This window comes from Danio rerio, chromosome 12 (assembly GCF_052040795.2).
Source record: "Danio rerio strain M-AB ecotype USA chromosome 12, GRCz13ab, whole genome shotgun sequence".
NCBI lineage: Eukaryota > Metazoa > Chordata > Actinopteri > Cypriniformes > Danionidae > Danio > Danio rerio.
This window is the reverse complement of record NC_141032.1, coordinates 18,628,677-18,650,879: the sequence shown is the minus strand read 5'-3', so window position 1 is coordinate 18,650,879 and position 22,203 is coordinate 18,628,677. Positions and strand designations below refer to the sequence as shown.

The 22,203-nt window shown below is 34.2% G+C and overlaps 2 protein-coding genes across 15 annotated transcripts in view; both read right to left on the bottom strand.

Moving 5' to 3' along the window:
• Positions 1 to 1,035: 1,035 nt before the first annotated feature.
• On the bottom strand, positions 1,036 to 9,959 carry ppp1r3cb (protein phosphatase 1, regulatory subunit 3Cb). 2 transcript variants are annotated; one of them, XM_087274774.1, is made up of 2 exons: positions 9,914 to 9,959; positions 1,036 to 3,454 (listed from the first exon to the last, which is right to left on the bottom strand). In XM_087274774.1, exon 2 carries the CDS (start codon positions 3,424 to 3,426, stop codon positions 2,515 to 2,517), a length of 912 nt encoding a protein of 303 aa, XP_087130900.1. In that variant the 5' UTR covers positions 3,427 to 3,454; positions 9,914 to 9,959; the 3' UTR covers positions 1,036 to 2,514.
• A 3,494-nt stretch (positions 9,960 to 13,453) lies between these two features.
• mpp3b (MAGUK p55 scaffold protein 3b) overlaps positions 13,454 to 22,203 on the bottom strand; it is a 40,863-nt gene continuing 32,113 nt past the window's right edge. For 5 of the 13 annotated variants that reach the window (XM_087276035.1, XM_087276034.1, XM_087276036.1 and 2 more), the window contains 4 exons: positions 20,541 to 20,649; positions 17,689 to 17,817; positions 14,727 to 15,039; positions 13,454 to 14,678 (listed from right to left, as the gene is read on the bottom strand). In XM_087276035.1, coding sequence (XP_087132161.1) covers positions 14,860 to 15,039; positions 17,689 to 17,817; positions 20,541 to 20,649 — 418 coding nt within the window. In that variant the 3' untranslated portion in view covers positions 13,454 to 14,678; positions 14,727 to 14,859. Of the gene's footprint in view, positions 14,679 to 14,726; positions 15,040 to 17,688; positions 17,818 to 20,516; positions 20,650 to 22,203 lie in introns of all 13 variants that reach the window. The other 8 variants (XM_087276041.1, XM_087276043.1, XM_087276038.1 and 5 more) reach the window with 2 other exon arrangements.

The following is a 22,203-nucleotide window of genomic DNA, read 5'->3' as shown; positions in this document are numbered from 1 at the left end:
GTAATGTCATCAAACACTAGGTAAAGTTTTACAAACTAAGTTCAAGACGAGCATGTGATATGATTGATCATGGCTGACCCTTCATCCGTAATCAGCAATAATCCAATCAGATTGATTCAAGCTTACAATAAATAGACTGATTTCACACTACCGCACCTTATCTTTGTAATATCTAAGTGTAAACTCTTAAAAGTTTCATTGTCATCAGTGACATGCAGTCTGTATAACGATTCTGCTTTTAATTATTCACTTTAAATGCTTACACACAAAAGATAAAGTGTCCTTGAGCATCTTGAGGTCAATCTATCTGATGTAGGATTTGATTGGATGGGAATTACAGCACGAGTGACAAGTTTTTCATTTCACTGCATTCTAAAGTTTAAGCTTGGTGAATTGTTATCTGCACAATCACATCAGGTGATTGCGTGAGACCAATAGATCATTTAAAAATTTAAATATGGAGCGATCTTTTATTAATGTCGAATCATATTGTTTAACTCTGCCCCTTTTCGTAGCATCGTACGACAGAATTTTGCAAGCACAAACTCTAGTTTGAACGCAGCTGAAGTTGCTTTGGACAACAATGCCTGCTAGATGACTAAATGTTAATGTAATTTCATTGATTTTCCAAAACCTTGTGGGTTTTCTGTTTTTCCAAAACTTTTCCAGGCCTGGAAAATGCCATGTCAAAATTACATGACTTTTCCAGGTTTTCTATGACATTATAAACCCTGGAGATAAGTCTGTAAAATAACAAAAAGTGTACTGAGAGTTTATTACAAAGTTTTTGTATCGTAAAGAACAAGACCACCCCAGACAATATATCACTTTAAACTATTAAAAATTTTGTAAAAATTACTTTTTAAAAACTTTAAAAACCTGTAGAAAGATCCAGGTCCCATAATGCAATTCAAAAGCATGAATAAATGGGGAGAATTATAAATTTGTGATATTATTTACAGTGTAGTATACATACTTTTTCCCTTTTTGAGTGAACTTTTCATTAAAGTAAAGAAGTAGACATAAAACATAAACTGAAGTTCTCTCCTCGTAGAAACATTAGGTTTTATTTCTAAAAGGAACACAAGAGTATAGTACAGCATTCTTTCGTACAAACATCTTTCTTTGCAGTAGAAAAAAATACGTAGGCATACACTGTCTCGCGTAGGCCTTTGTTTACATTCAACCTGCATAATCCCTCTCTGCAGTTACAGCAGCTCACAGTTCACCACAGTCCACAATCTCCATCGTGCAAGGCATCAACCTGTGTTTCTATTGCAGCAAAAAGGGGACAAAACAGTCATGAAAACACAAGAACCTCATTCAAGATCGTCGTCGTCTTTAGCCATTCTTCCTCACATTCTAGGGCCTCCTTCAAGTTTCGTCCAACGTCCCTCATCTTCTATCTCCAAATAACACTGGAGAGTTTTCACACACCATGGGTCATAAATCACAACGCAGCACACACAAGAGCATAGCAGCAAAAATGTCGTAGGAAAGAAGTGTAAAATACATCGAAACTGCAGTTTTAAAAAAGTAGAACAAACATAGGAAAACGCAACAGCAGGGATTTAGCACTTAACGGGCATCATAATCTCATGGACTCCCTCATGATTAGTGCATTCATTAGAAAGTGACTGATAAACTGGTGCTATCAAATGAGACACATAAACTTCAATATGAAGCAATCTCATATTGTTCCAGATTATTCCACTTCCATAATCTGAGCATTACATACAGTATGCTGTGCCGATTCATCTTCTGTTAAAGGGACGGTTCACCCATAATTAAAAATGTAGTTATTATTTACTAGCTTTCATGATGTTTTAAACATCTACAGCTTCTTGTTCTTCTGCGTAGCACAAAAGCAATTATATGAGTACTGCTTTATTCCTACTATGAACGTCAGCAGGGCAGGTTTGGAATGAAGTTTACTGCAAATGACAGAACATTCATTTTTGGGTGAACTATAGCTTTAAGAATGATTTAAATGATTACGTATTAACATCCAGTCACATTTCAGAAGCAATCGATTTAACAGCAAAGTCGTTACCCTTCAGGGTAACAAAGTAGTTTTGAGGAAGAATCTAGTTGTTCACTTTATACAAAGACAGCTATCCAAAAAAACTATGCCATTGTAATACAGTTAATTACAGAATAGCACAAAGGAAGGCAACTATGTTATGCAAATTATTGGTTTACCCCATGTCAGCTCTACAAAACAGCATATGTAGTGTGCTACAAAATTTTTTTAAAAATTCCGAAAAACTGCCATAAGATTAACATGGTTAGTCCCAGATTTGCATAATTTAAGAGCCCAAACATTTTACTTTAAGCGAAATGTTTATCTTAAAAACATACACCGACACTGAATTGATGTCCAAACAGAACTCAGTACTTCATTGATCATTTCGACTATTCTGGCTTTTTCAGAAATCTATTCTGAAAGGAACCAATACTCTCCTTGCATTTGTCCCTGTTACAACGACCAGTTCGTAGGTATGTGTTTAACTGTCACCAATAGGGGGTGTTGTTCTCTATATGACCCCAGCTTTGCCACTCGGGGAAGAATCCACTAGATGTTCTCGGGCTCCCAAACTGGTCAAATTCCATCTCTGGCCGTTTCCCTTGAGCCTTGAAATCTGTTGTGGCGTTTTGTATGACGCTTGCCTGACTTGAGTCGTTTTCCGTATGTACCAACTTGTAATTTTTCCCATCGTTATTGTCCCAGTATGTCATATCGTGAGTTTTGTAGGATATGCAGAACTCCACCTGCTCATGTGGAGCCACAAAACTTGGAAGGTCGATGGAAAAGGAGAAGGTGTCAACGTCATCACAACCGTAAACATTATTCATGTACGTACAAGGAATGTCAGTGTGGCTTTTCCATGAATCAAAAGTTATTCGCACATGAACAACCTTCTCGAAGCTTACGTTACTCACTTTAACTGTGCCAGTGACCGATCTCTCCTGAATTATACAATTTTCCAAGCATACCAGGTTCTTCTTTAGACGATTCCGGAAGTCCAAATAGTCGGCGGCAGGTTGAGGGAAGCCTAAACTGAAATTCTTCTCTTTCTCTGCTTTCAGGCCAACAATGGCATCCTCCAGATCTGATAATTCAAACTGCAGGTCTAACATGAGGTCTTCCTCGAATTCCTTGAACACATGCACTGCCGTCAGAGACATGCCTTTGGAGTCGGCAAAAACCACTTTCTTTTTAGCTTTAGTCTCGGGACTCTTCCATGTTATGTTGGCTGTGTCGTCATCTGTCTTGGAGCTGATGCAGGATCGCAGAGGTTTGTATTGGTTGACAAGGTTCCTGGATTTGCAGTCCTCATATGAACTGAGGAAACTGCGAAGAGGCGGCGAATGGGCCAGGCAGATTCTCATTGCCACATCCACAGGCATAATTGGACTTGGCATTGGCCTGGGGTTCAGTATCTGCAGAACCCTGTGATGAAGACAATAGAGAAAAAACACTAGAGTGACCAATTAGGAAGGAGATTTGACAGTCACATAGTTAAAGTCTTGGCCCAGAATGTAGAGATTAACAAACAAACCACTACAGTTTCAGCTAGCTTTACAGTTACTAGTTTTACAGTACATTTAGAACCATATCTGCTGATTTTATCTTAAACAGATCAAGTTTCCTATCAATGGCCAAATAGTTGATTTTTCAATCACTGCTAGTAAAAATAGTATTTTTTAAATGTTACTTTGTACATTAGGCAACATATCAAGTCAGTCCAAGAGTACAGTAGGTCTATAGCAATTCCATATTCTAATTTAATTAGTCAAAATAACAAGTCCTACTTAGTTATACATAGGGCCAGACAGAATCTGCGAACATTTTTTACTATTTTTGCGGAGAGTTTTGTAACAAATCTGCAGATTAATGTGGAATATTTTTTGGAATATCATAATTAAAAATGTAATATATGAAATAAAAAATACCTTTTTAATTTTTATTTAATGTTTGCAATGCAAATCCAATTGTATGCACTTATTTGGTAAACAAACCAAGCTTCTTATATAATATATCTACTAAAAGACAAAAAAAATTACTTTACAAACTGTATTGTAAATAAATTATATTGACATTTTCATATGTCAATAATATTACTGAAATTATATAAAAAACTGAATAAATATAAATTGACACACATCTACATCTGCAGTAAATAAACAGCCTCAATGATGGGCAAAAAAATCTGCGGAAATCTGCAGATTTCTGCATGCGCAGATTCTGTGTGGGCCTAGTTATGTCATGTAGTATTTGTAAAATATTATCGACACTAGAAACTACGCAGTACTACGAGAAACTAAGAGTTACTACAAACAATTTAACAGATATATGAATAAAACTGATATCAGAACCACAGACAATAAAATATGCTGCAGCAAAAGTAATGGAATATGTACCATGTGTACTTGGATAATACAGTAAACAGCACACTGTAAAAATTCTGGTTGACTTAGATTTTTAAACTGAATCAATTTTTTCTTATGAGTCCATGAACTTATATCATGTTGAAGTGACCTAAAACAGCTTGCGTAACTTATGAAATTAAGTTAGAACATGATTAACTTAGTTTAATAAGTAATAATGGTCTAAAAGCATACGCTGTCAGGACTGATCATATAGTTTTTTACAATGCAGAATCGATAATAAAAGTAATACAATTTGAAGCAATTTTTGTGAAAAAGTAAATGGCAGCCTCTCTGCACGAACAAAAAGCCAAAAGTAACTGATAAACACACTAATATTAATATAATAACGTTAGTTACAAGAGTAACTAAAATAAATAAGTCAAGAAACCATGTCACAGCACCAAGCAATTAAATAAAAGTAGAAACACACACTAGTTAGTTAAAACAACCACAAAACAGCTTGACGTCGTTAATGTTCGATTATTTAAACGAGCATTATTTTAAACAGAATCTAAATGATCAATGCTATTGAGAGAAACTCATTCTTTAGACTTTTCCAGCATGATTAAGTCCATCGCTGAATTGTGACGCACTCTGTATTCTTACCTGGTGCAATTCATTGAAACCGGTGGTTGGTTTCCAAAACGTCTCAAACGGTTTGCTCTGCGATAGTTTGATTAAGCACTGATTTCTCCTACGTGCCCTTAAACTTTATTTAAAAACGTTTCGAGCAGCACCATAACTAAAGCCCCGCTGAAGAACAGTGGTTTGCTGCGGCACGCCCCCTTCACGGTCCAGCCGTACTGCAAAAGTCAAGAGCGTTCAGCCGGTACATCAAGCCTCTGCGCGCATTGGCTCACGGTAACCCACCCTGACAGCCAATGGGAGAGCGCGAGTGCGAGGCTTGAGCAATCAGCACTCAGGAAAGAATCAGTCGTCTCGCGCGTGCAAAGGGAGATCAGCCCAGCAGAAAGAGAGGGGAAAAGAGAGAGCGAGAGTATGGGGGCGGGAGGAGAGCTCATCCAAATTTAGACAGCCTGTGAAAGTCCTGCGAAGCGGTGACGCGCGATCTCTTTGGATGGCAGGCACTTTTTTCCAGGGGTTTCAGTACAGCGTAACCGCTACTGCGTCATCGGGTGGGCGTGGCCTATCTGTGAATTTGCATAGGTCACGGATCATGCGCAGATTGTGAAAACAGCCGTTTGATTCAGATACCTGTACGTATTGCAGGGGTTTCGTGTCAAATGCCTTTTATATGCAGTACTAAATAGCTGTCCTGATCGCAGGTGTTTCATGTGAAGTCAGTGAATGTTATATTAAACAAATTAACTTAAGATACCTCTCAGATTACATTAATACTGTTATAACTTAAGATACCTGTCCCGATCCCACGGCTTTTGTGCCAAAAACTTTATACATCATATACATTAACATCAGATACCTGTCCTGATCCCAGGTGTTTCATGTATGATCACTTTTATATACATTAACATCAGATACCTGTCCTGATCCCAGGGGTTTCATGTATGATCACTTTTATATATATTAACATCAAATACCTGTCCTGATCTCAGGTGTTTCATGTATGATCACTTTTATATATATTAACATCAAATACCTGTCCTGATCTCAGGTGTTTCATGTATGATCACTTTTATATTATATACAGTAACATCAAATACCTGTCCTGATCCCAGGGGTTTCATGTATGATCACTTTTATATATATTAACATCAAATACCTGTCCTGATCCCAGGTGTTTCATGTATGATCACTTTTATATACATTAACATCAGATACCTGTCCTGATCCCAGGGGTTTCATGTATGATCACTTTTATATATATTAACATCAAATACCTGTCCTGATCTCAGGTGTTTCATGTATGATCACTTTTATATATATTAACATCAAATACCTGTCCTGATCTCAGGTGTTTCATGTATGATCACTTTTATATATATTAACATCAAATACCTGTCCTGATCCCAGGTGTTTCATGTATGATCACTTTTATATACATTAACATCAGATACCTGTCCTGATCCCAGGGGTTTCATGTATGATCACTTTTATATATATTAACATCAAATACCTGTCCTGATCTCAGGTGTTTCATGTATGATCACTTTTATATTATATACATTAACATCAGATACCTGTCCTGATCTCAGGTGTTTCATGTATGATCACTTTTATATTATATACATTAACATCAGATACCTGTCCTGATCTCAGGTGTTTCATGTATGATCACTTTTATATATATTAACATCAGATACCTGTCCTGATCTCAGGGGTTTCATGTATGATCACTTTTATATTATATACAGTAACATCAGATACCTGTCCTGATCCCAGGGGTTTCATGTATGATCACTTTTATATCAGTTAACATCAGATACCTGTCCTGATCCCAGTTGTTTTGTGTATGATGACTTTAAATAAAAATAGAAAATAAATATGAGTTATGTTAATTAACTAAGATCGAGAAAGAAAAATTAACCACGATTTATTACAGAAAATATGGTATTTATTTGTTTAAACATGACTGAATACCATATTTTAAACTACAAAAACACGGTTAATCTTACCACAACCATTATTATTTGGTTTAAAATGGAAGTACAAAAGCCCAGAGACAGTAAAACGGAGTAAAACGAGGTCAGCCGTTTTTGCTAATGAAATCTTTAAAATATAACATTATAAAAACAAAAAAATAACCTGTATGATTGTTTTTTCCCTCGTTATCCACCGCGGTAGGTTCTTTATCCATAATCATCCTGTTTGAAATGACCGCGCTAAAAAAGAACCTGTACTGCGCATGATCGGTGACCTCTCAGTAGTGTTTTTTTTTTTTAAAAGGGGGCGTTTCCCAAACACCGACCGAGCCACGCCCATTTTACGTCGTGGTAATGAAACCCCTGGAATTTAGTGCATGCCCTCTTTGGATTACAGTAATTTCCGTTTTGCATTTCCTTTTTTTTTGTTATTATTTATGATGGGCTTATACGTGTGTGTCACTGTATTGCACTACTAATAAAATAACGTTTGAGGCATGGTCTTTACACTTTTAAATAAGTTATTTTTTTCCATTTTGTGTCAGTCTATGAAACAAATACAACAAACAACAAAACAAACAACCAAAGCTGCTGATTAAGTTGTGGCTTAAAAATGGCAAAAAAGTGGCTAAAATGGCTCATGGAGATGCAGTAAATGGAGAGAAATCCTCATGAGCAAGAGGAATGTGCAACGAGTAACTGGAAATTTAGGAATTTTCTGTGATAATATTTTTTTAAACAATATTTCAATATAACGCTTTCAAGCCATGGTGCAGTCACATGAATAGCAGAATAAATAAACTTTATTAAATGTGAGACATTTAAATTCTCCTGTAAAGCAGTTCTCAGCGTGCATCATAAAGACTGCAGTACAATACAGATACTATATTGCTAAAAAGAGAAAAGTGTCATCATTAAGCTCAAGTTAGTTTAGTTTTGAGTCAAATTGTGGAAAACTTCAGATGTTGCAAAATGTGAAACCTATATGATTTAACTATAAACCAGATGTGTAATCAGAATATTAATAGTCTAATAAGCCTACTTTTATCCTGTTTTTTAAAACCTCAGTTAAGCAAGTCAAATGTAATTGTGTGTGAGGAACCCAGACTCCATCGTGACAGAAGTTGTGAAAAATATTTGACCAAATTTGTGCAATTTATTCATTCATTCATTTATCCATTTATTCATTCATTTTCTTTTCGCCTTAGTCTTTTTATTAATCTGGGGTTGCCACAGCAGAATGAGCCGCCAACTTATCCAGCATATGTTTTACGCAGTGAATGCCCTTCCAGCTGCAACCCATCACTGGGAAACATTCTTAAACTCCCATTCACACACATACACCGTAAAAATTTTGCTTACCCAATTCACCTTTACAACATATTTTTGAGCTTGTGGGGGAAACCGGAGCACCCCAGAGAAAACCCATGCGAACAGGGGGAGAACATGCAAACTCCACACAGAAATGCCAACTGGTCCAGGCTCGAACCAGCAACCTTCTTGCTGTAAGGCGACTGTGCTACCCACTGCGCCATCATGCTGCCCACCAAATTGTGCAATGTTTAAATTTATTTTTTAAAGAATAATCAGAAATATAATCACATAATCATCAATAATCTTCCATGGATAAAAAAGTGAAATCAGGTTATGCAATAGAGTATTTATATAAAATAGCAGTCTGTCATCTGTGAGTGTTAAACATTCATGAAGCTGTCATGCTCTATTGCTGTTACAGTAGAGGGTCAATATGCTGTATGTTGCAACGACAGCAGTCTATTGAGTAATGTGACCTACATTAGCAAGAGCTCTATATCGCAACATTTTACAGTGTGTAATGCATTTATTACTTGTGATAAGAATGGATGAAAAACAGAGTACATATTTCACATTATATTTTAGATACTACATTGATATATTTAAAATATTGGGTGACTTCTTACTATCATGAAATACACACAAAAGCACACACACAACAAATATTGCTGATGTAATGTTCCATAATTAGTTAGCATTATTGATACATACATCAAGTTTTAGAATGGCAGATGTTGACATTTTTTAAAAATTTGAATATATTTTAAAAATCTATTTTGTCCCTTTTTGTGATGATTTCAAAGATGATTTTTCCTAAATATTCCTCCAAACACATGATCTTTCAGAAATCATTCAGATTTTCTGATTCGCTGTTCCCAAACATTTTATTTTATTTTTATTTGTTAAATACAGTTAGTAGATTTATTCAGCTTTCTTCCATGAATAGAAAGGTCAGAAGAAATGTATTTATCCAATATATAAATCCTTCCACAATATACTGTAGTTTCTTGGTCATCGTTCATTATGAATTTTAAGCGTCCTAGCTAAATATAAATGATAATTTCTATAATATCTTAACCAATAGCGGTTATAAAATGAAATAGTGTTATATTATGTTGAAAAGCTTTTTTTATTTCAGATAAATTCTTATAAAAATGCAACTATCATTAAATATTGTTAAAAATACTAACAAAGACCACAAGAAGTGTTTCCTGAACATTTTAAATTACATTTTAGAACATATTCAAATAGAAATTTCACAGTTTTTGCTGTACTTTGGATCAAATATACACTGTGATTAATTTAAATTTAAAAACATTAAAAAGGACACATTTTATTATGCTGTTTATTAAATATATTTGGTTTGGGTTAGATTAATAATAAAACTTATGAATAAAACCAAAGATGAATAAACTTCACTAAAGTACTCAAAGTTGTAACAATGTAATGTTTGACCTTTTTTTTCAATCTCAAAATAAATCTCAACGTAAGTTATACTAATTTAAACACTCCAAAATAGGCCTATTACAGCGTTCACACAACGAAAATAGCTTTAAATATTTCCATTAAATAATATTGTCTCAACAAAATACAACATATTTTACCTTTAATCAGGTCCTCGGCTTCTTTTGAGACATCCAAGTCTAATCTGAATACTTGCCTCTATCTCAAGAGTGGAAACTTCAACCAATATTGGTCCATTAAACAGGAAGCGCACAAAAAACAACACACTGATCAAATCACAATCTGTTTACTCTGTTAATGATGATGGTCTTTGATGATGATGACAATGAGAGCTCATTTACCTCTATAATTTAGAATTAAGGAGAGCGTTTGAGTTTCTTTTATCCAGATATTTAGCAACATTCAAAATATTAGTGCACTTATTGGAAGTGTCCAATTTAACTTAGCCAGTAGGCTACGTTGTTGACCACAGTTAGACCATTCGTTTGACTTATGTAAAACTATATGCATGAAAGTCAATCAGATGCTAAAATTAGTGAGTTATGGATGAATTCCTGAAGTAAGAACAATGCGGGGTGTGTTTGCTTGATATCAGTCATGCAAACATAAGGGGAAGTGAGTCCGAAACAAGATAGAACTTAAGTATTTCTTAAAATAATAATAATAAAAAAGACGGGACTGCGCACACTATGACCACATACTAGTTTTAGCTACTTCCTCTGACCTGTATAGGCTACTCTCGATTTGACCAGCTGAAATGTGGGCATTTTCGCATGTGGCAATATTTACAGAGCTATTGCAATAGTATTTAGAGGACGAGAACAAACCAAAGAAATCAAGATTTTTGTTGCACACTAAAATCTAATTATATGCACTTATAAATAATTCATATACGATCTTGTCTAACAATATAGAAAAATAAATAGTTAAAAGGCTCAATTTTGCTTCATTACCCTGTCTGTTTTGTTTGTTTTCTTTAGTTTGGAGAGAGGTTTAAATCTAGAACTTGCCTGTTACTACCATCTGCTGCTGGACTGCTGTGTTAACAGTCACTGCAAATACAGAGCTATGGAACTTGTTATTCAAGATTCGTTAGTAGAAATAGTTAAACGTATGCCTACTAATACTGTATATGAGTCAAATATAAGATGTCTTGCTTTGGCATTCAGATTAAATACATTTTACACTAAAACATTTTAGGTGATTTTTGCTGCTTGTTCAAACTATTTAAAACGAGCTGAATCAATACAATTCTTGAGTTTTGGTTGGGACAACATGAAGACAATTTGTGAAACCCAGCTTTTTATATGATGTACAAAAGCGAATTTACAAATCAGATTAATTGCTACATTATCAGATAAAAAGCTACAAGTTGGTGAGGAAAAGTTTTGAACCTTTTGTAGAACTTCTTATTTTATCACAATATCTATAAAAAAATATGACTGGAAAGGCAAAGTGATTTTATGAATAATTTCCATATTAAAACAAACAAATTTTAAAATGTATGTTTAAAGAAACTCATAGACAATAATTATTAAGTTCTATAAAACAAAACTACTGCTGAAACATAAAACTAGGTATTGTAAACTAAACATTTAAGGCATTTTAATTAAAGGTTTGTTAAGCATTTTTGACACTGTTAAGGTACAAAGTGTCTTCACTGTGGTGGCACAGTACCTTTATAGTTCAGATTTGTACCTTTGATGAAGATACAATATTGTATCTGCAGGTTTTAAAAAAACAAAGGTACATTTTGGTTTCCCATAGTACAAATCATGTCCTTAAGGGTACAAACTGCAATGATACAAATTTGTTTCTTTGTCTTAAGGTATAATTCTGTTCCATAAAAAGGTACAGCCCCAATGACAAGGGTTTATACCTTCTTTTGTAAAACATTGTACCATTTTTTCTGAGAGTATAGTAAAGTGTCTAAAAAAAATAAAAATTACAATAAAATGAACTGTGGAATTCAGATGCCCCTAAAGTTAAATTTTCTTCTAAAATAATTTCCCCCCCTCAGCCTCGTGTGTAAGTTCAGTCATTTCAGTTTTATGGCAAACAATTTTCAAAGAAGGTTGATTTTATTGCTTTTAAAGTAAAATAACTGAACAGGCTCAATTTTGAAAAAGTTTAGATAACTCTTACAACTCTTCAAATATTCATTCTTTGTCATTTAATGAGACATATTTAAATTCAAATGAAATCACAAATCTTTTTGATCCGTAACCACAAAAAATATGAAAGAACAAGTGATCATTGTAAATTTTTATATATTGTTAATGAGTAAAACCTGTACAATAGTTAAAATAGACAAACCTACACTCTCAGAAATAAAGCAAGCTGTCACTAGGGTGGTACCTTTTCAAAAGGTATGCATTACTTATAAGGTCCATATTGGTACCTCAAAAGTATATATTACTACCTAAACATTTTAAAAGGAACATATTTGTACTTTTTAGGTACTAAGATGTAGCCTTGAGGTATTAATATGGACCTAGTTGGTACAACTTTGAGGTTGTAAAAGGTACCACCCCAGTGCAGCTTGTGTATGTTTATTTCTGCGAGTGTGTGTGTGTGTGTGTGTGTGTGTGTGTGTGTGTATTTGATTTTATTTTTCTCTTTTAATTATTTCCCAAATAATTTTTAACAGAGCAAGAAAATTTTCACAGTATGTCTGATAATATTTTTCCTTCTGGAGCAAGTCTTATTTGTTTAATTTCGGCTAAAATAAAAACAGTTATTAATTTTTTGAAACCCATTTTTAGGACAAAATTATTAGCCCCTTAAGGCTATTTTTTTCCGATAATCTACAGAACAAACCATCGATATACAATAACTGGCATAGTTACCCTAACCTGCCTAGTTAACCTAATTAACCTAGTTAAGCCTTTAAATGTCACATTAAGCTGTATAGAAGTGTCTTGAAAAATACCAAGTAAAATATTATTTACTGTCATCATGGCAAAGAGAAAATAAATCAGTTATTAGAAAATTTTTTTTAAAACTATTATGATTAGAAATGTGCTGAAACAATTTTCCCTCCATTAAACAAAAATTGGCAAAAAAAAATAAACATGGGCGCTAATAATTCAGGGGGGCTAATAATTCTGACTTCTACTGTATATGTAATGTATACATGCATACATAATAAAAAAGGTTCTGCAATAGGATTCTTAAAAAAATGTTGTCATCAAATAGTTCTTGTACTTAATATGTCTGGCATATTTTTTAAAATACCATAAAATGTTATTTTAGTTTGCCCCTTCTGTAAAATGAGATAGAATGAGTTATTTAATAATACAATACAAATAAACAGAAATACTTTTTAATTTAGAATAAAGAGGTTTCGAAATATATTTGAATTATAAATAAAATATTTAGCATTATGAATAAAATAGGGTGTCAAAGTGGCGCATCTAGTTTGACTAGTTTGAGCTTCAGTTTCCCCCGCAAGTCCAAAGACACAAAGAATATAGTATTTTGTATGCATGTGAATGCAAGAGTTGGCTCGAAGGGCATCCGCTGCAAAACATATGCTAGAAAAGTTGACGGTTCATTCCGCTGTGGCGACCCTTAATTAATAAAGGGACTGAAATGAAAAGAAAATTAATGAATAAAATATTCAACATTTATAATCTTTTAATGAAATAAATATATAAATAAATAAGCAAACAAACATATGCAGTTTTTATTATTTTTATTATAACAATTTACATTCAAAAATAATCCATATATTCTAAAAGGGTACACATTTTGAACAGTACTATGTGGCCCTAAAATTATGAACATGCCTTTATGCTCTGACCTTAATGCAGCATTTGTCTAATTCAACTACACAGACATCATACAGTCATCAGTTTGATACAAAAAGAGACAATTACAATCAGACTTTGATGGGCTGTGACCAAATACGAAACATTATTTTACATGGGTATAAACACTGAAGTTATTTGCAAATATACAGTGTGGTTCTTTTATTCTTTTTTTTTTAAACATAATTCCGATTTACATTCGGGTAAATGCACAGCCAGCCAGCATAAGATGGACACAGTAACAAGAAACCTTCACACGAAACCATTTACCAGCTTTGACACGTGAATAAACCTGACAGAGTACTGTCCACTCATCCAAGTGTTCGTGTCCATACTTGATGCTTATTTTTGCAGCTTACTCGACAGAAATATAAGGACAACCAAATTAATAAACCACATACAAGTAATACATTTCATCAATACTAAGTCCATGCAAAATCTTGAAATTGGATCCAAGTTATCAGTTGGATAGCCTCTGATCCTAAAATGATTCATTTACTGTATGAACACAATCCTTTCCTAGCTCTGAACATCAGACCTCAATTTCAACAATTCAGATGGCACTTTTATTTTGCATTGTATTACTTCGGATAAACAGGATGAAATGGAAAGTGACAGATTCAGAAAGAGGCAGAGAGGTTTATGTTTTGATCACATTGTATGCAAGTGTTTGAATTTAAAGGGATAGTTCACCCCAAGATGAAAATGTATTTACTCACCCGCAAGTGCTTATAAACCTTTATTGTCCTGTTGAACACAAAATAAGATATTTTGATGAAAGTTGAAAACCTGTAGAGAAACACTGTGGCTCAGTGGTTAGCACTGTCACCACACAGCAAATACGTCGCTGGTCCCAGTTGGGTCAGTTGGCATTTCCCTCATAGTCCAAAGACACTTGGAATAACTAAATTGGCCATAGTGTATGAGTGTGTGTGTGTGTAAGAGTGTATGGGTGTTTCCCAATTCTGGGTGGTGGCTGGAAGGGCATTTACAGTGTAAAACATAGTTGGTGGTTCAATCCACCGTGGCTACCCCAAATAAGGGACTAAACCGAAGGAAAATGAATGAATGAATGAAAGCCTGTGATCATTGACTTCCATAGTAGGAATAATAAATCCTATGGAAGTCAGTGGTTGCAGACTTTCAGCTTTCTTCAAAACATCTTCCTTTGTGTTCAACAGAAGAAATAAACTTTATAACTACTTGAGGGGAAGTAAACGATGACAGAATTGTAACTTTTGGGTATTCTATCCCATTAAAGGGAGCAGCGAGGATCAAGACCGGACCCAGCTGACAGGCACCCACTGTGGCTCCCTTTCAAGTCTTTCGAGAATAAGTCTCAGCTCCACACAGGCACTAGCAGAGTCCTCCTTTATCAGGACCCTGTCCACTAGGTGGCCATATTGCTGTTCCATTTGCTCGGCTGAATGCTTCATGTCCAGCAGGTCTTCCTCCTTTTTAAAAATGAATAAGAAAAAGTCAATGTGGGGAGTCGAATGATTGAGATTTAGTACAGTAGATTTAAACCTTTAAATGTGACCCTGGACCATAAAACCAGCCATAAACTGTAGTGCCATTAAAAAAAACAAGCTTTCCATTGATGGATGGTTTGTTAGGATAAGCCAGATGAGATATTTAGCCAAATTAAAACTATTTGAAAATATTTGAGAATCTGATGGTTCCAAAAAAATCTAAATATTTAGAAAACTGCCTTTAATTAAGTACACATTTTTAAAACATGATTTAGTATTGATATACTATGCTCAGCATAAATGAATACACCCATCACAGATATCCCTTCTTAAATTAATATTTTCTATATGTTACAATAAAATATTTGTGCATTAGATAAAGCAAAAATTAAAACACCCAAATTAATTTGTTGGGGAAAAATATTAAATTAATTTTAATAACAGAAGAAAAGAACATAAAAAATCTGTCAAATTTAGTTGAAATTGTGTAATTTGTATTTTATTTTTATTTTTCTGTAAGATCTCATTTGCATTTAAATTAATCATGTTCAGTTAGCCACCACTTATTTAAATGAATATATCTGTATAATACAACAGTTTTGTTTAAATGTATTAAATGTGGGGGATGCAGTGGCCCAGTGGGTAGCACCTTTGCCTCACAGCAAGAAGGTCGCTGGTTTGAGCCACGGCTGGATCAGTTAGCGTTTCTGTGTGGAGTTTGCATGTTCTCCCCATGTTTACGTGGGTTTTGCTGTGGCGACCCCAGAGTAATAAAGGGACTTAGCCGAAAAGAAAATGAATGAATAATTGTACTAAATGTTTTGGGCTATAATCACTGAGAAAGGGATGCAAATATTTATTTAGGGTGTAACCATGAAAATTTAAAAATGAACTTTACAAAAAATCTTCATAGGGACATCTTTATAATAACCAACCTAATCTCACCAGGAAATGTAAGTATTTAACGTTTTGTCAGTTTAGTGGTATAGAGTTCCGTCATACGAAAATGTACAATTTTAAAAAGGAGGCGTGGCACCCAACCCCGCCCCTAAACCTAACCGTCCATTGGGGGATGAGCAAATCGAACTATATTGTATGAATAAGATCTTATGAATTCATATGAATTAGCCAATAAATCAAAAAGTTTCGAATTGCCTTGAGATTATATCGTAACGCACAGACTTCTATAGGGGCATTCAGATATCATATAATCGGATTCGACTAGTATTCCTCTGGTATATACGTTGTTTTCACATTACAAGCAGTATTGGATATTATAACTCATTTTGGTACTTATTCGCTAGATTCTGAAATGTACAGCTATTAGAAAGTAGTGTATTTTGCAATTTTGTAACTGTTGTAATCGCCACTGTTTATTTACTTGCCTTAATTAAAATCTCAATATCTTCTTAGTAAAATTGTAACTTATTAGTAACATTTCGAACAAGCGCTCATTCTGAAAATGTAGTCCTGTGGACATTTCTGGAGACCGCGAATTACGAAGCCGGAGGTACGTGTGGCTGCATAAAATTTTTTTTAAGCAAATGCTATGGGGCAGTATGATGCTGTTCCTTTTGGGGCTTACCGGCTGACTGCTTACCACCGTGTGAAGGGCTTCCCGCCATAACCAGTTTGTCCAGCTAGCTCATCGTGTACGTCAGCGGACTTGAAACCCAGATGACTTGAACACGACGACGACCGAATTCGAGTCCAGGGAAGAGCGATTCCACAAATCAGGTAAAACAAAAACAGAATCCAAAAAATAAAATAATAATAAAATAATAATAATAATAATAATAATAATAATAATAATAATAATAATAATAATAAATGTGGTAAAAATCAGACAAGGGCTTTTTTCTTTTTTTGTAAACTGTCTGCTGGGTTTAGGGAAGTAAGTGGGCGGGTTAATCAGTAAAATTGGTTGGGTTTAGGGGACAAGTGGGTTGGTTGATTGGCCAGTCGCCCAGTCAATTATTCAGTCATTCAGTCGGTCAGCAGTGGCCTCTGATGGGTTCAAACGAGAACAGCGTGAGTGCGAATGGCACTAGCAAGAGGCGTTTGAGATGCGAAAAAGCGCACACAGCGGTCTCTTGTGTATTCGAGAAAACAAAAACTGCAAAAATACGTACCTCCCTGGATGTATTTCGCGGTCTCTAGAAATGTCTACGGGACTATGTTTTCAGAATGAGCCTGGGTTGGAATAAATACTAACATCTAAAAATAAGTATCAGTACTTAATGGATATATAATAGTATATAAAAATGAGTACTAGTTACAGCAGGATTACTTATTAGAACCAAATAGTTGAATGATAAAAAGTCAAAAGTCTTTTGCTATAACAACAGAAAAGTTGTGCACTACTGTAAAAAGTACTATTATCAAGGAAGTATTAGTATTACAATGAATAAGTATTATAATAACTACTGTAGTGAGAAAAGTAGTATTAAAATTATAAAGTAAAATTATAACCTTAAAATTAATATACTACAAACTAAACAGTAAAAAAAAAGTATATGCAATGCAATACATGTAGCTACAAATACATATTAAGGCATGAAAATAGATACTACTTCAACTGAGTCATTAAATATTAAAATGGCATGCTATAGTTATGTAAATCAGTCTCACTGTAATGTGTCCATTGTCGCCCCTTTCTGGTGATGTGGGAGAGCTGCGATGCCGCCGGATCTCAGGGATGCGTGGCTTTACGAAGATCACATACGGCTTAAACTCTGATGTACGGAGGATTTTCAGGGCCTGTGAATTACAAGAAAATGAATTATTTCCCAACAAATCTCTATTTACAACAGTAAGATTTAAATCCAGATTAGGTTAAGGAGAAATATGACCATTTGTAGAAGGGATCTACAATTACACTTTTTATTATCCATATATTATCCATAATATTCTTTATTAGCATCTTCATTTTTATATTGCTTTTTAAATAGCAGAACACACTGCTGTTGTCTATAGTACAATACTGCTGTAATAGTAGTTGTCAATGCACAAAAGTCCCCATGAACCACACAATCCTGTCAATGTTTAATGTTTCCCTATGCTTCCTATGCTTGTCTGGCTTTCCCTTTGCTTGTGTTGGGCATGTGCCCCACTTGAATTATCTTCTTGTTTTCAGTTATCACACCCCCTTGTAGACTTAGTGAAGCCTGTATGTGTTCACCTGACCCTTGTGTGCTCTGTTTTCTACATATTGTGTTTGTGTCCTCCCTTTCTTTTTGTGTCTTTTATGTTCACCGTGGATGCACTACTACTTAACTCAGACTGGCTTAAGGAAAACATGAGACTGCACAGCAGGCATTAATATTGTTGTCCTTAGATGCTGACTAGATATAAAATTTTGTCAATTGATGTCACAACCTTAATCTAACCCTATATTAATGTCTTATGGCATTGTGTGGCTGCTGAACAATAACTGCTGAAAATGTAACTTTTTACTGGTATAAATTACATTAGAAAATATGGTAAAACTTTACAATAAAGTTCCATTAGTTAAGATAGTTAGTAACATGAACAATTACTGAACAATACATTAATTACATTACACAATCCATACTTGTTAACATTCATTCTTAGTCTTAGTCTTAGGCTTAGTCCCTTTATTAATTCAGGGTCGCCACAGCGGAGTGAACCGCCAAATTATCCAGCAAGTTTTTACGCAGCAGATGCCCTTTCAACCACATCCCATCTCTGGGAAAGATCCACACACACGTTCACACACACACTCATACACTACGGACAATTTAGCCTACCCAATTCACCTATACCGCATGTCTTTGGACTGTGGGGGAAACTGGAGCACCCGGAGGAAACCCACGCGAAGGTAGGGAGAACATGCAATCTCCACACAGAAACGCCAATTGAGCCGAGGTTTGAACCAGCGACCCAGCAACCTTCTTGCTGTGAAGCGACAGCACTACCTACTACGCCACTGCCCCGCCCCTTTGCTAACGTTAATGAAAATAAAGTTGTTCACTGTTAGTTCTTATTAACTCACAGTGCATTAACTAATGTTAACAAGCACAGCTATTGATTTTAATGATGCAAATTTTGAACTAATATTAATAAAGGTGTACAAGTACTGTTTATTCACAGATCAAAATAGTAAAATAATAATAAAACTTTATTGTAAAGCGTGATCAAATTCTATATCAAATAGAATATGTACTGTTATTCTGCATTTTTATATTACTATATACCATATTTTATATTACTATTTACTGTAGTTTTGATTTCATGAAACCTTAATTAAAATCTTATCTATTCCATTTTTTGCTTTTGAGATGTTACACTAACATGGGAATTCTTATATAATTCCTATTTTTATAGTCTCAAAATACTATGCTCATGTTAACCTGAAATGCTATGCTTTAAACATGGTATTGGCCCCTAGTGGTAAATGGAATCTAGAAAAATAGAAATTAAGGAAAGCATTGATTTAGGCAGGTCATCTATAGCTATCTATAGGAATACAACTCTAATCATAATTTCCTTAATAAGTTCCATTCAGATGATTAACCAGCAGCCTATAGATTGCTCATGTGCTAATCACCCATCTATATCTCTATCCCCAACTTCTCTCGTCCAGTCAGGACTTGGTAATACATCATTCATGCTTAGTCAGACCACTGAACTTAGGTTGTTGCAAAGATTTAATTATACAGTTGAAGTCTGAATTATTAGCTCCCCTGTTACTCCCCCCCCTTTTTTTTCTGTTTAACGGAGAGAAGATTTAGTTTTATTATATTTCTAAACATAATAGTTTTAAAAACTCATTTCTGATAACTGCATCCTTTTAACTTTGTCATGATGAAAGTAAATAATATTTAACTAGATATTTTTAAAGACACTTTTATACAGCTTGAAATTACATTTAAAGGCTTAACTAGGTTAATTAGGTTATTTAGGCAGGATAGGGTAATTAGGCAAATCATTGTATAACGATGGTTTGTATACTGTAGACTATCGAAAAAAAAATCCTCAAAGGGACTAATAATTTTGACCTTAAAATGTTTTTTAAAAAATTTAAAACTGTTTTTATTCTAGTCGATATAATACAAATAAGACTTTCTCCAGAAGAAAAAAATATCAGACATACTGCGAAAATTTCCTTGCTCTGTTAAGCATCGTTTTGGAAATATTTAAAAAAGAAAATATCATTTTTTAGGTGAACTGTCTCTTTAAGAGTGTTGCTTGATATTGCAGAGATAAGAAGGGGAAGTACTAAAGTATCTAGAATGCACTCTGGATGTCTACTTGGACACAATGCCTTCCCAAAATGGTTAGTGCTCATCACAGGCAACAGTTTTTCTAAGTTCCTTAATTACTCTTAAAAGCGAGATAACATTAGGGTAAATCTAGAAGACTTAAACATAAACACATACAAACTTACAATATAAACCATGGAGAAAGAACAAAAAAACAGACAAAAATAATAACACTGACAACAACAGAAATCTGTTTACCTCAGGCTGAACATCTACCAGACACACTTTGTTTCTGGCCAGGACACTGCGAATTGACTCCAAACTTGTCCCATATTGGTTATTCTTATATTCACCATATTCAATAAATCTGAAAATATACAATACAGTATATGTTTATTTTTCATTCAAATTAAATGTTCTAACACTTCGCACACACACGCACACACACACACACACACACACACACACACACACACACACACACACACACACACACACACACACACACACACACACACACACACACACACACGCACACAATTATATAATAATTTTCATATGTGTGTTTTTTTCAAAATTTTGTATGCTCTTTTTTACTCAAAACTGATAAAATCCCTTCAGAAATATTGATAGTATTCATGGATCGATAAACCCAGCAGCTGATAAATTCAACCTGTATGTATTCCCTCATGAAAGTAAACACTATTTTATTATAGTTAAAGTGTATACCATAGTGTTGAATACAATTTGTACAGCCACAGTTTGCAAATCGTAGTGCAATTATGGTTAAACTACATTAATTGTGAATATTTTAATTTGCGGTAAATCCATGGTTCATTTTCCAAAAGGGTATATATAATGAGTATCTTATTATTATTATTATTTTTTACTTAAAACTAAACATATATGTAATGTAGTAATCAATCAATAAATAAATAAACGGCTCATCCAATCATACCTGCATCAGAATGTTTGCCTGTGACAAATCTGCATTTTAGCATGCATTGCCAATGGAACAGTGTATTTCTTGCCAGATGTGTTGAATAAATAAAAATTCAGTGGTTTTTACTATAGGTACTCCAACAGCAGAAAAATCTGGTTTCCACTTGAAAAGTCAGATAAAGATGCCAATACAGATGCCATGCTTGGCAGCTCAGGATGCAGATAATCAGATAAAGGTCATTCTCATGCAGGTCTCATTCTTTGTAGCAGCTCATTATGCATTTAACTCAGGAAGAAAACTGCTTACATCTAAACGAAATTGAATTCAAACAGATCAAATCCTAAATGTAGACTTTATATTATAAATCACCTATTTTCAGTAAGATTTGCTAAATATTAAGTGCCACTGTGTCTGATTCTTTGCATTGAAATTGAGACGTGCTAAACCTACAGTAGCTGTCAGTTTAATTTATGTGGTTGAACAGCAGACTCAATGATTTGCTTAATAAAAACATACTTTTGTTGACAGACTTGTTGATAGTGTGTAATATTCACCATGTTTATTGTTGGCACTGCAAAAAATGTAGTCAAAGTATTTGTGTTTTTTGGTGAAAATGTCTTACATACAGTCAAAGTCAGTATTATTATCCCTCTGAATTAGACCCCCTGTTTATTTATTTTTTTTCCAATTTCTGTTTAACAGAAAGAAGATTTTTTTCAACACATTTCTAAACATAATAGTTTTAATAACTCATCTTTAATAACTGATTTATTTTATATTTGCCATGATGACAGCAAATAAAAGTTTACTAGATATTTTTAAGACACTTCTATACAGCTTAAAGTGACAATTAACATTTAACTAGGTTAATTAGGTTAACTAGGCAGGTTAAGGTAATAAGGCAAGTTGTATATTTTTATTTTAAACTATATAATGATGGATTGTTCTGTAGACTATCAAAAAAAAAAACTTAAGCTA

What these genes read in the sequence shown, in the direction of transcription:
- ppp1r3cb (XM_087274774.1), bottom strand. Translation starts at nt 3,426, where the DNA reads ATGCCAAGTCCAATTATGCCTGTGGATGTGGCAATGAGAATCTGCCTG.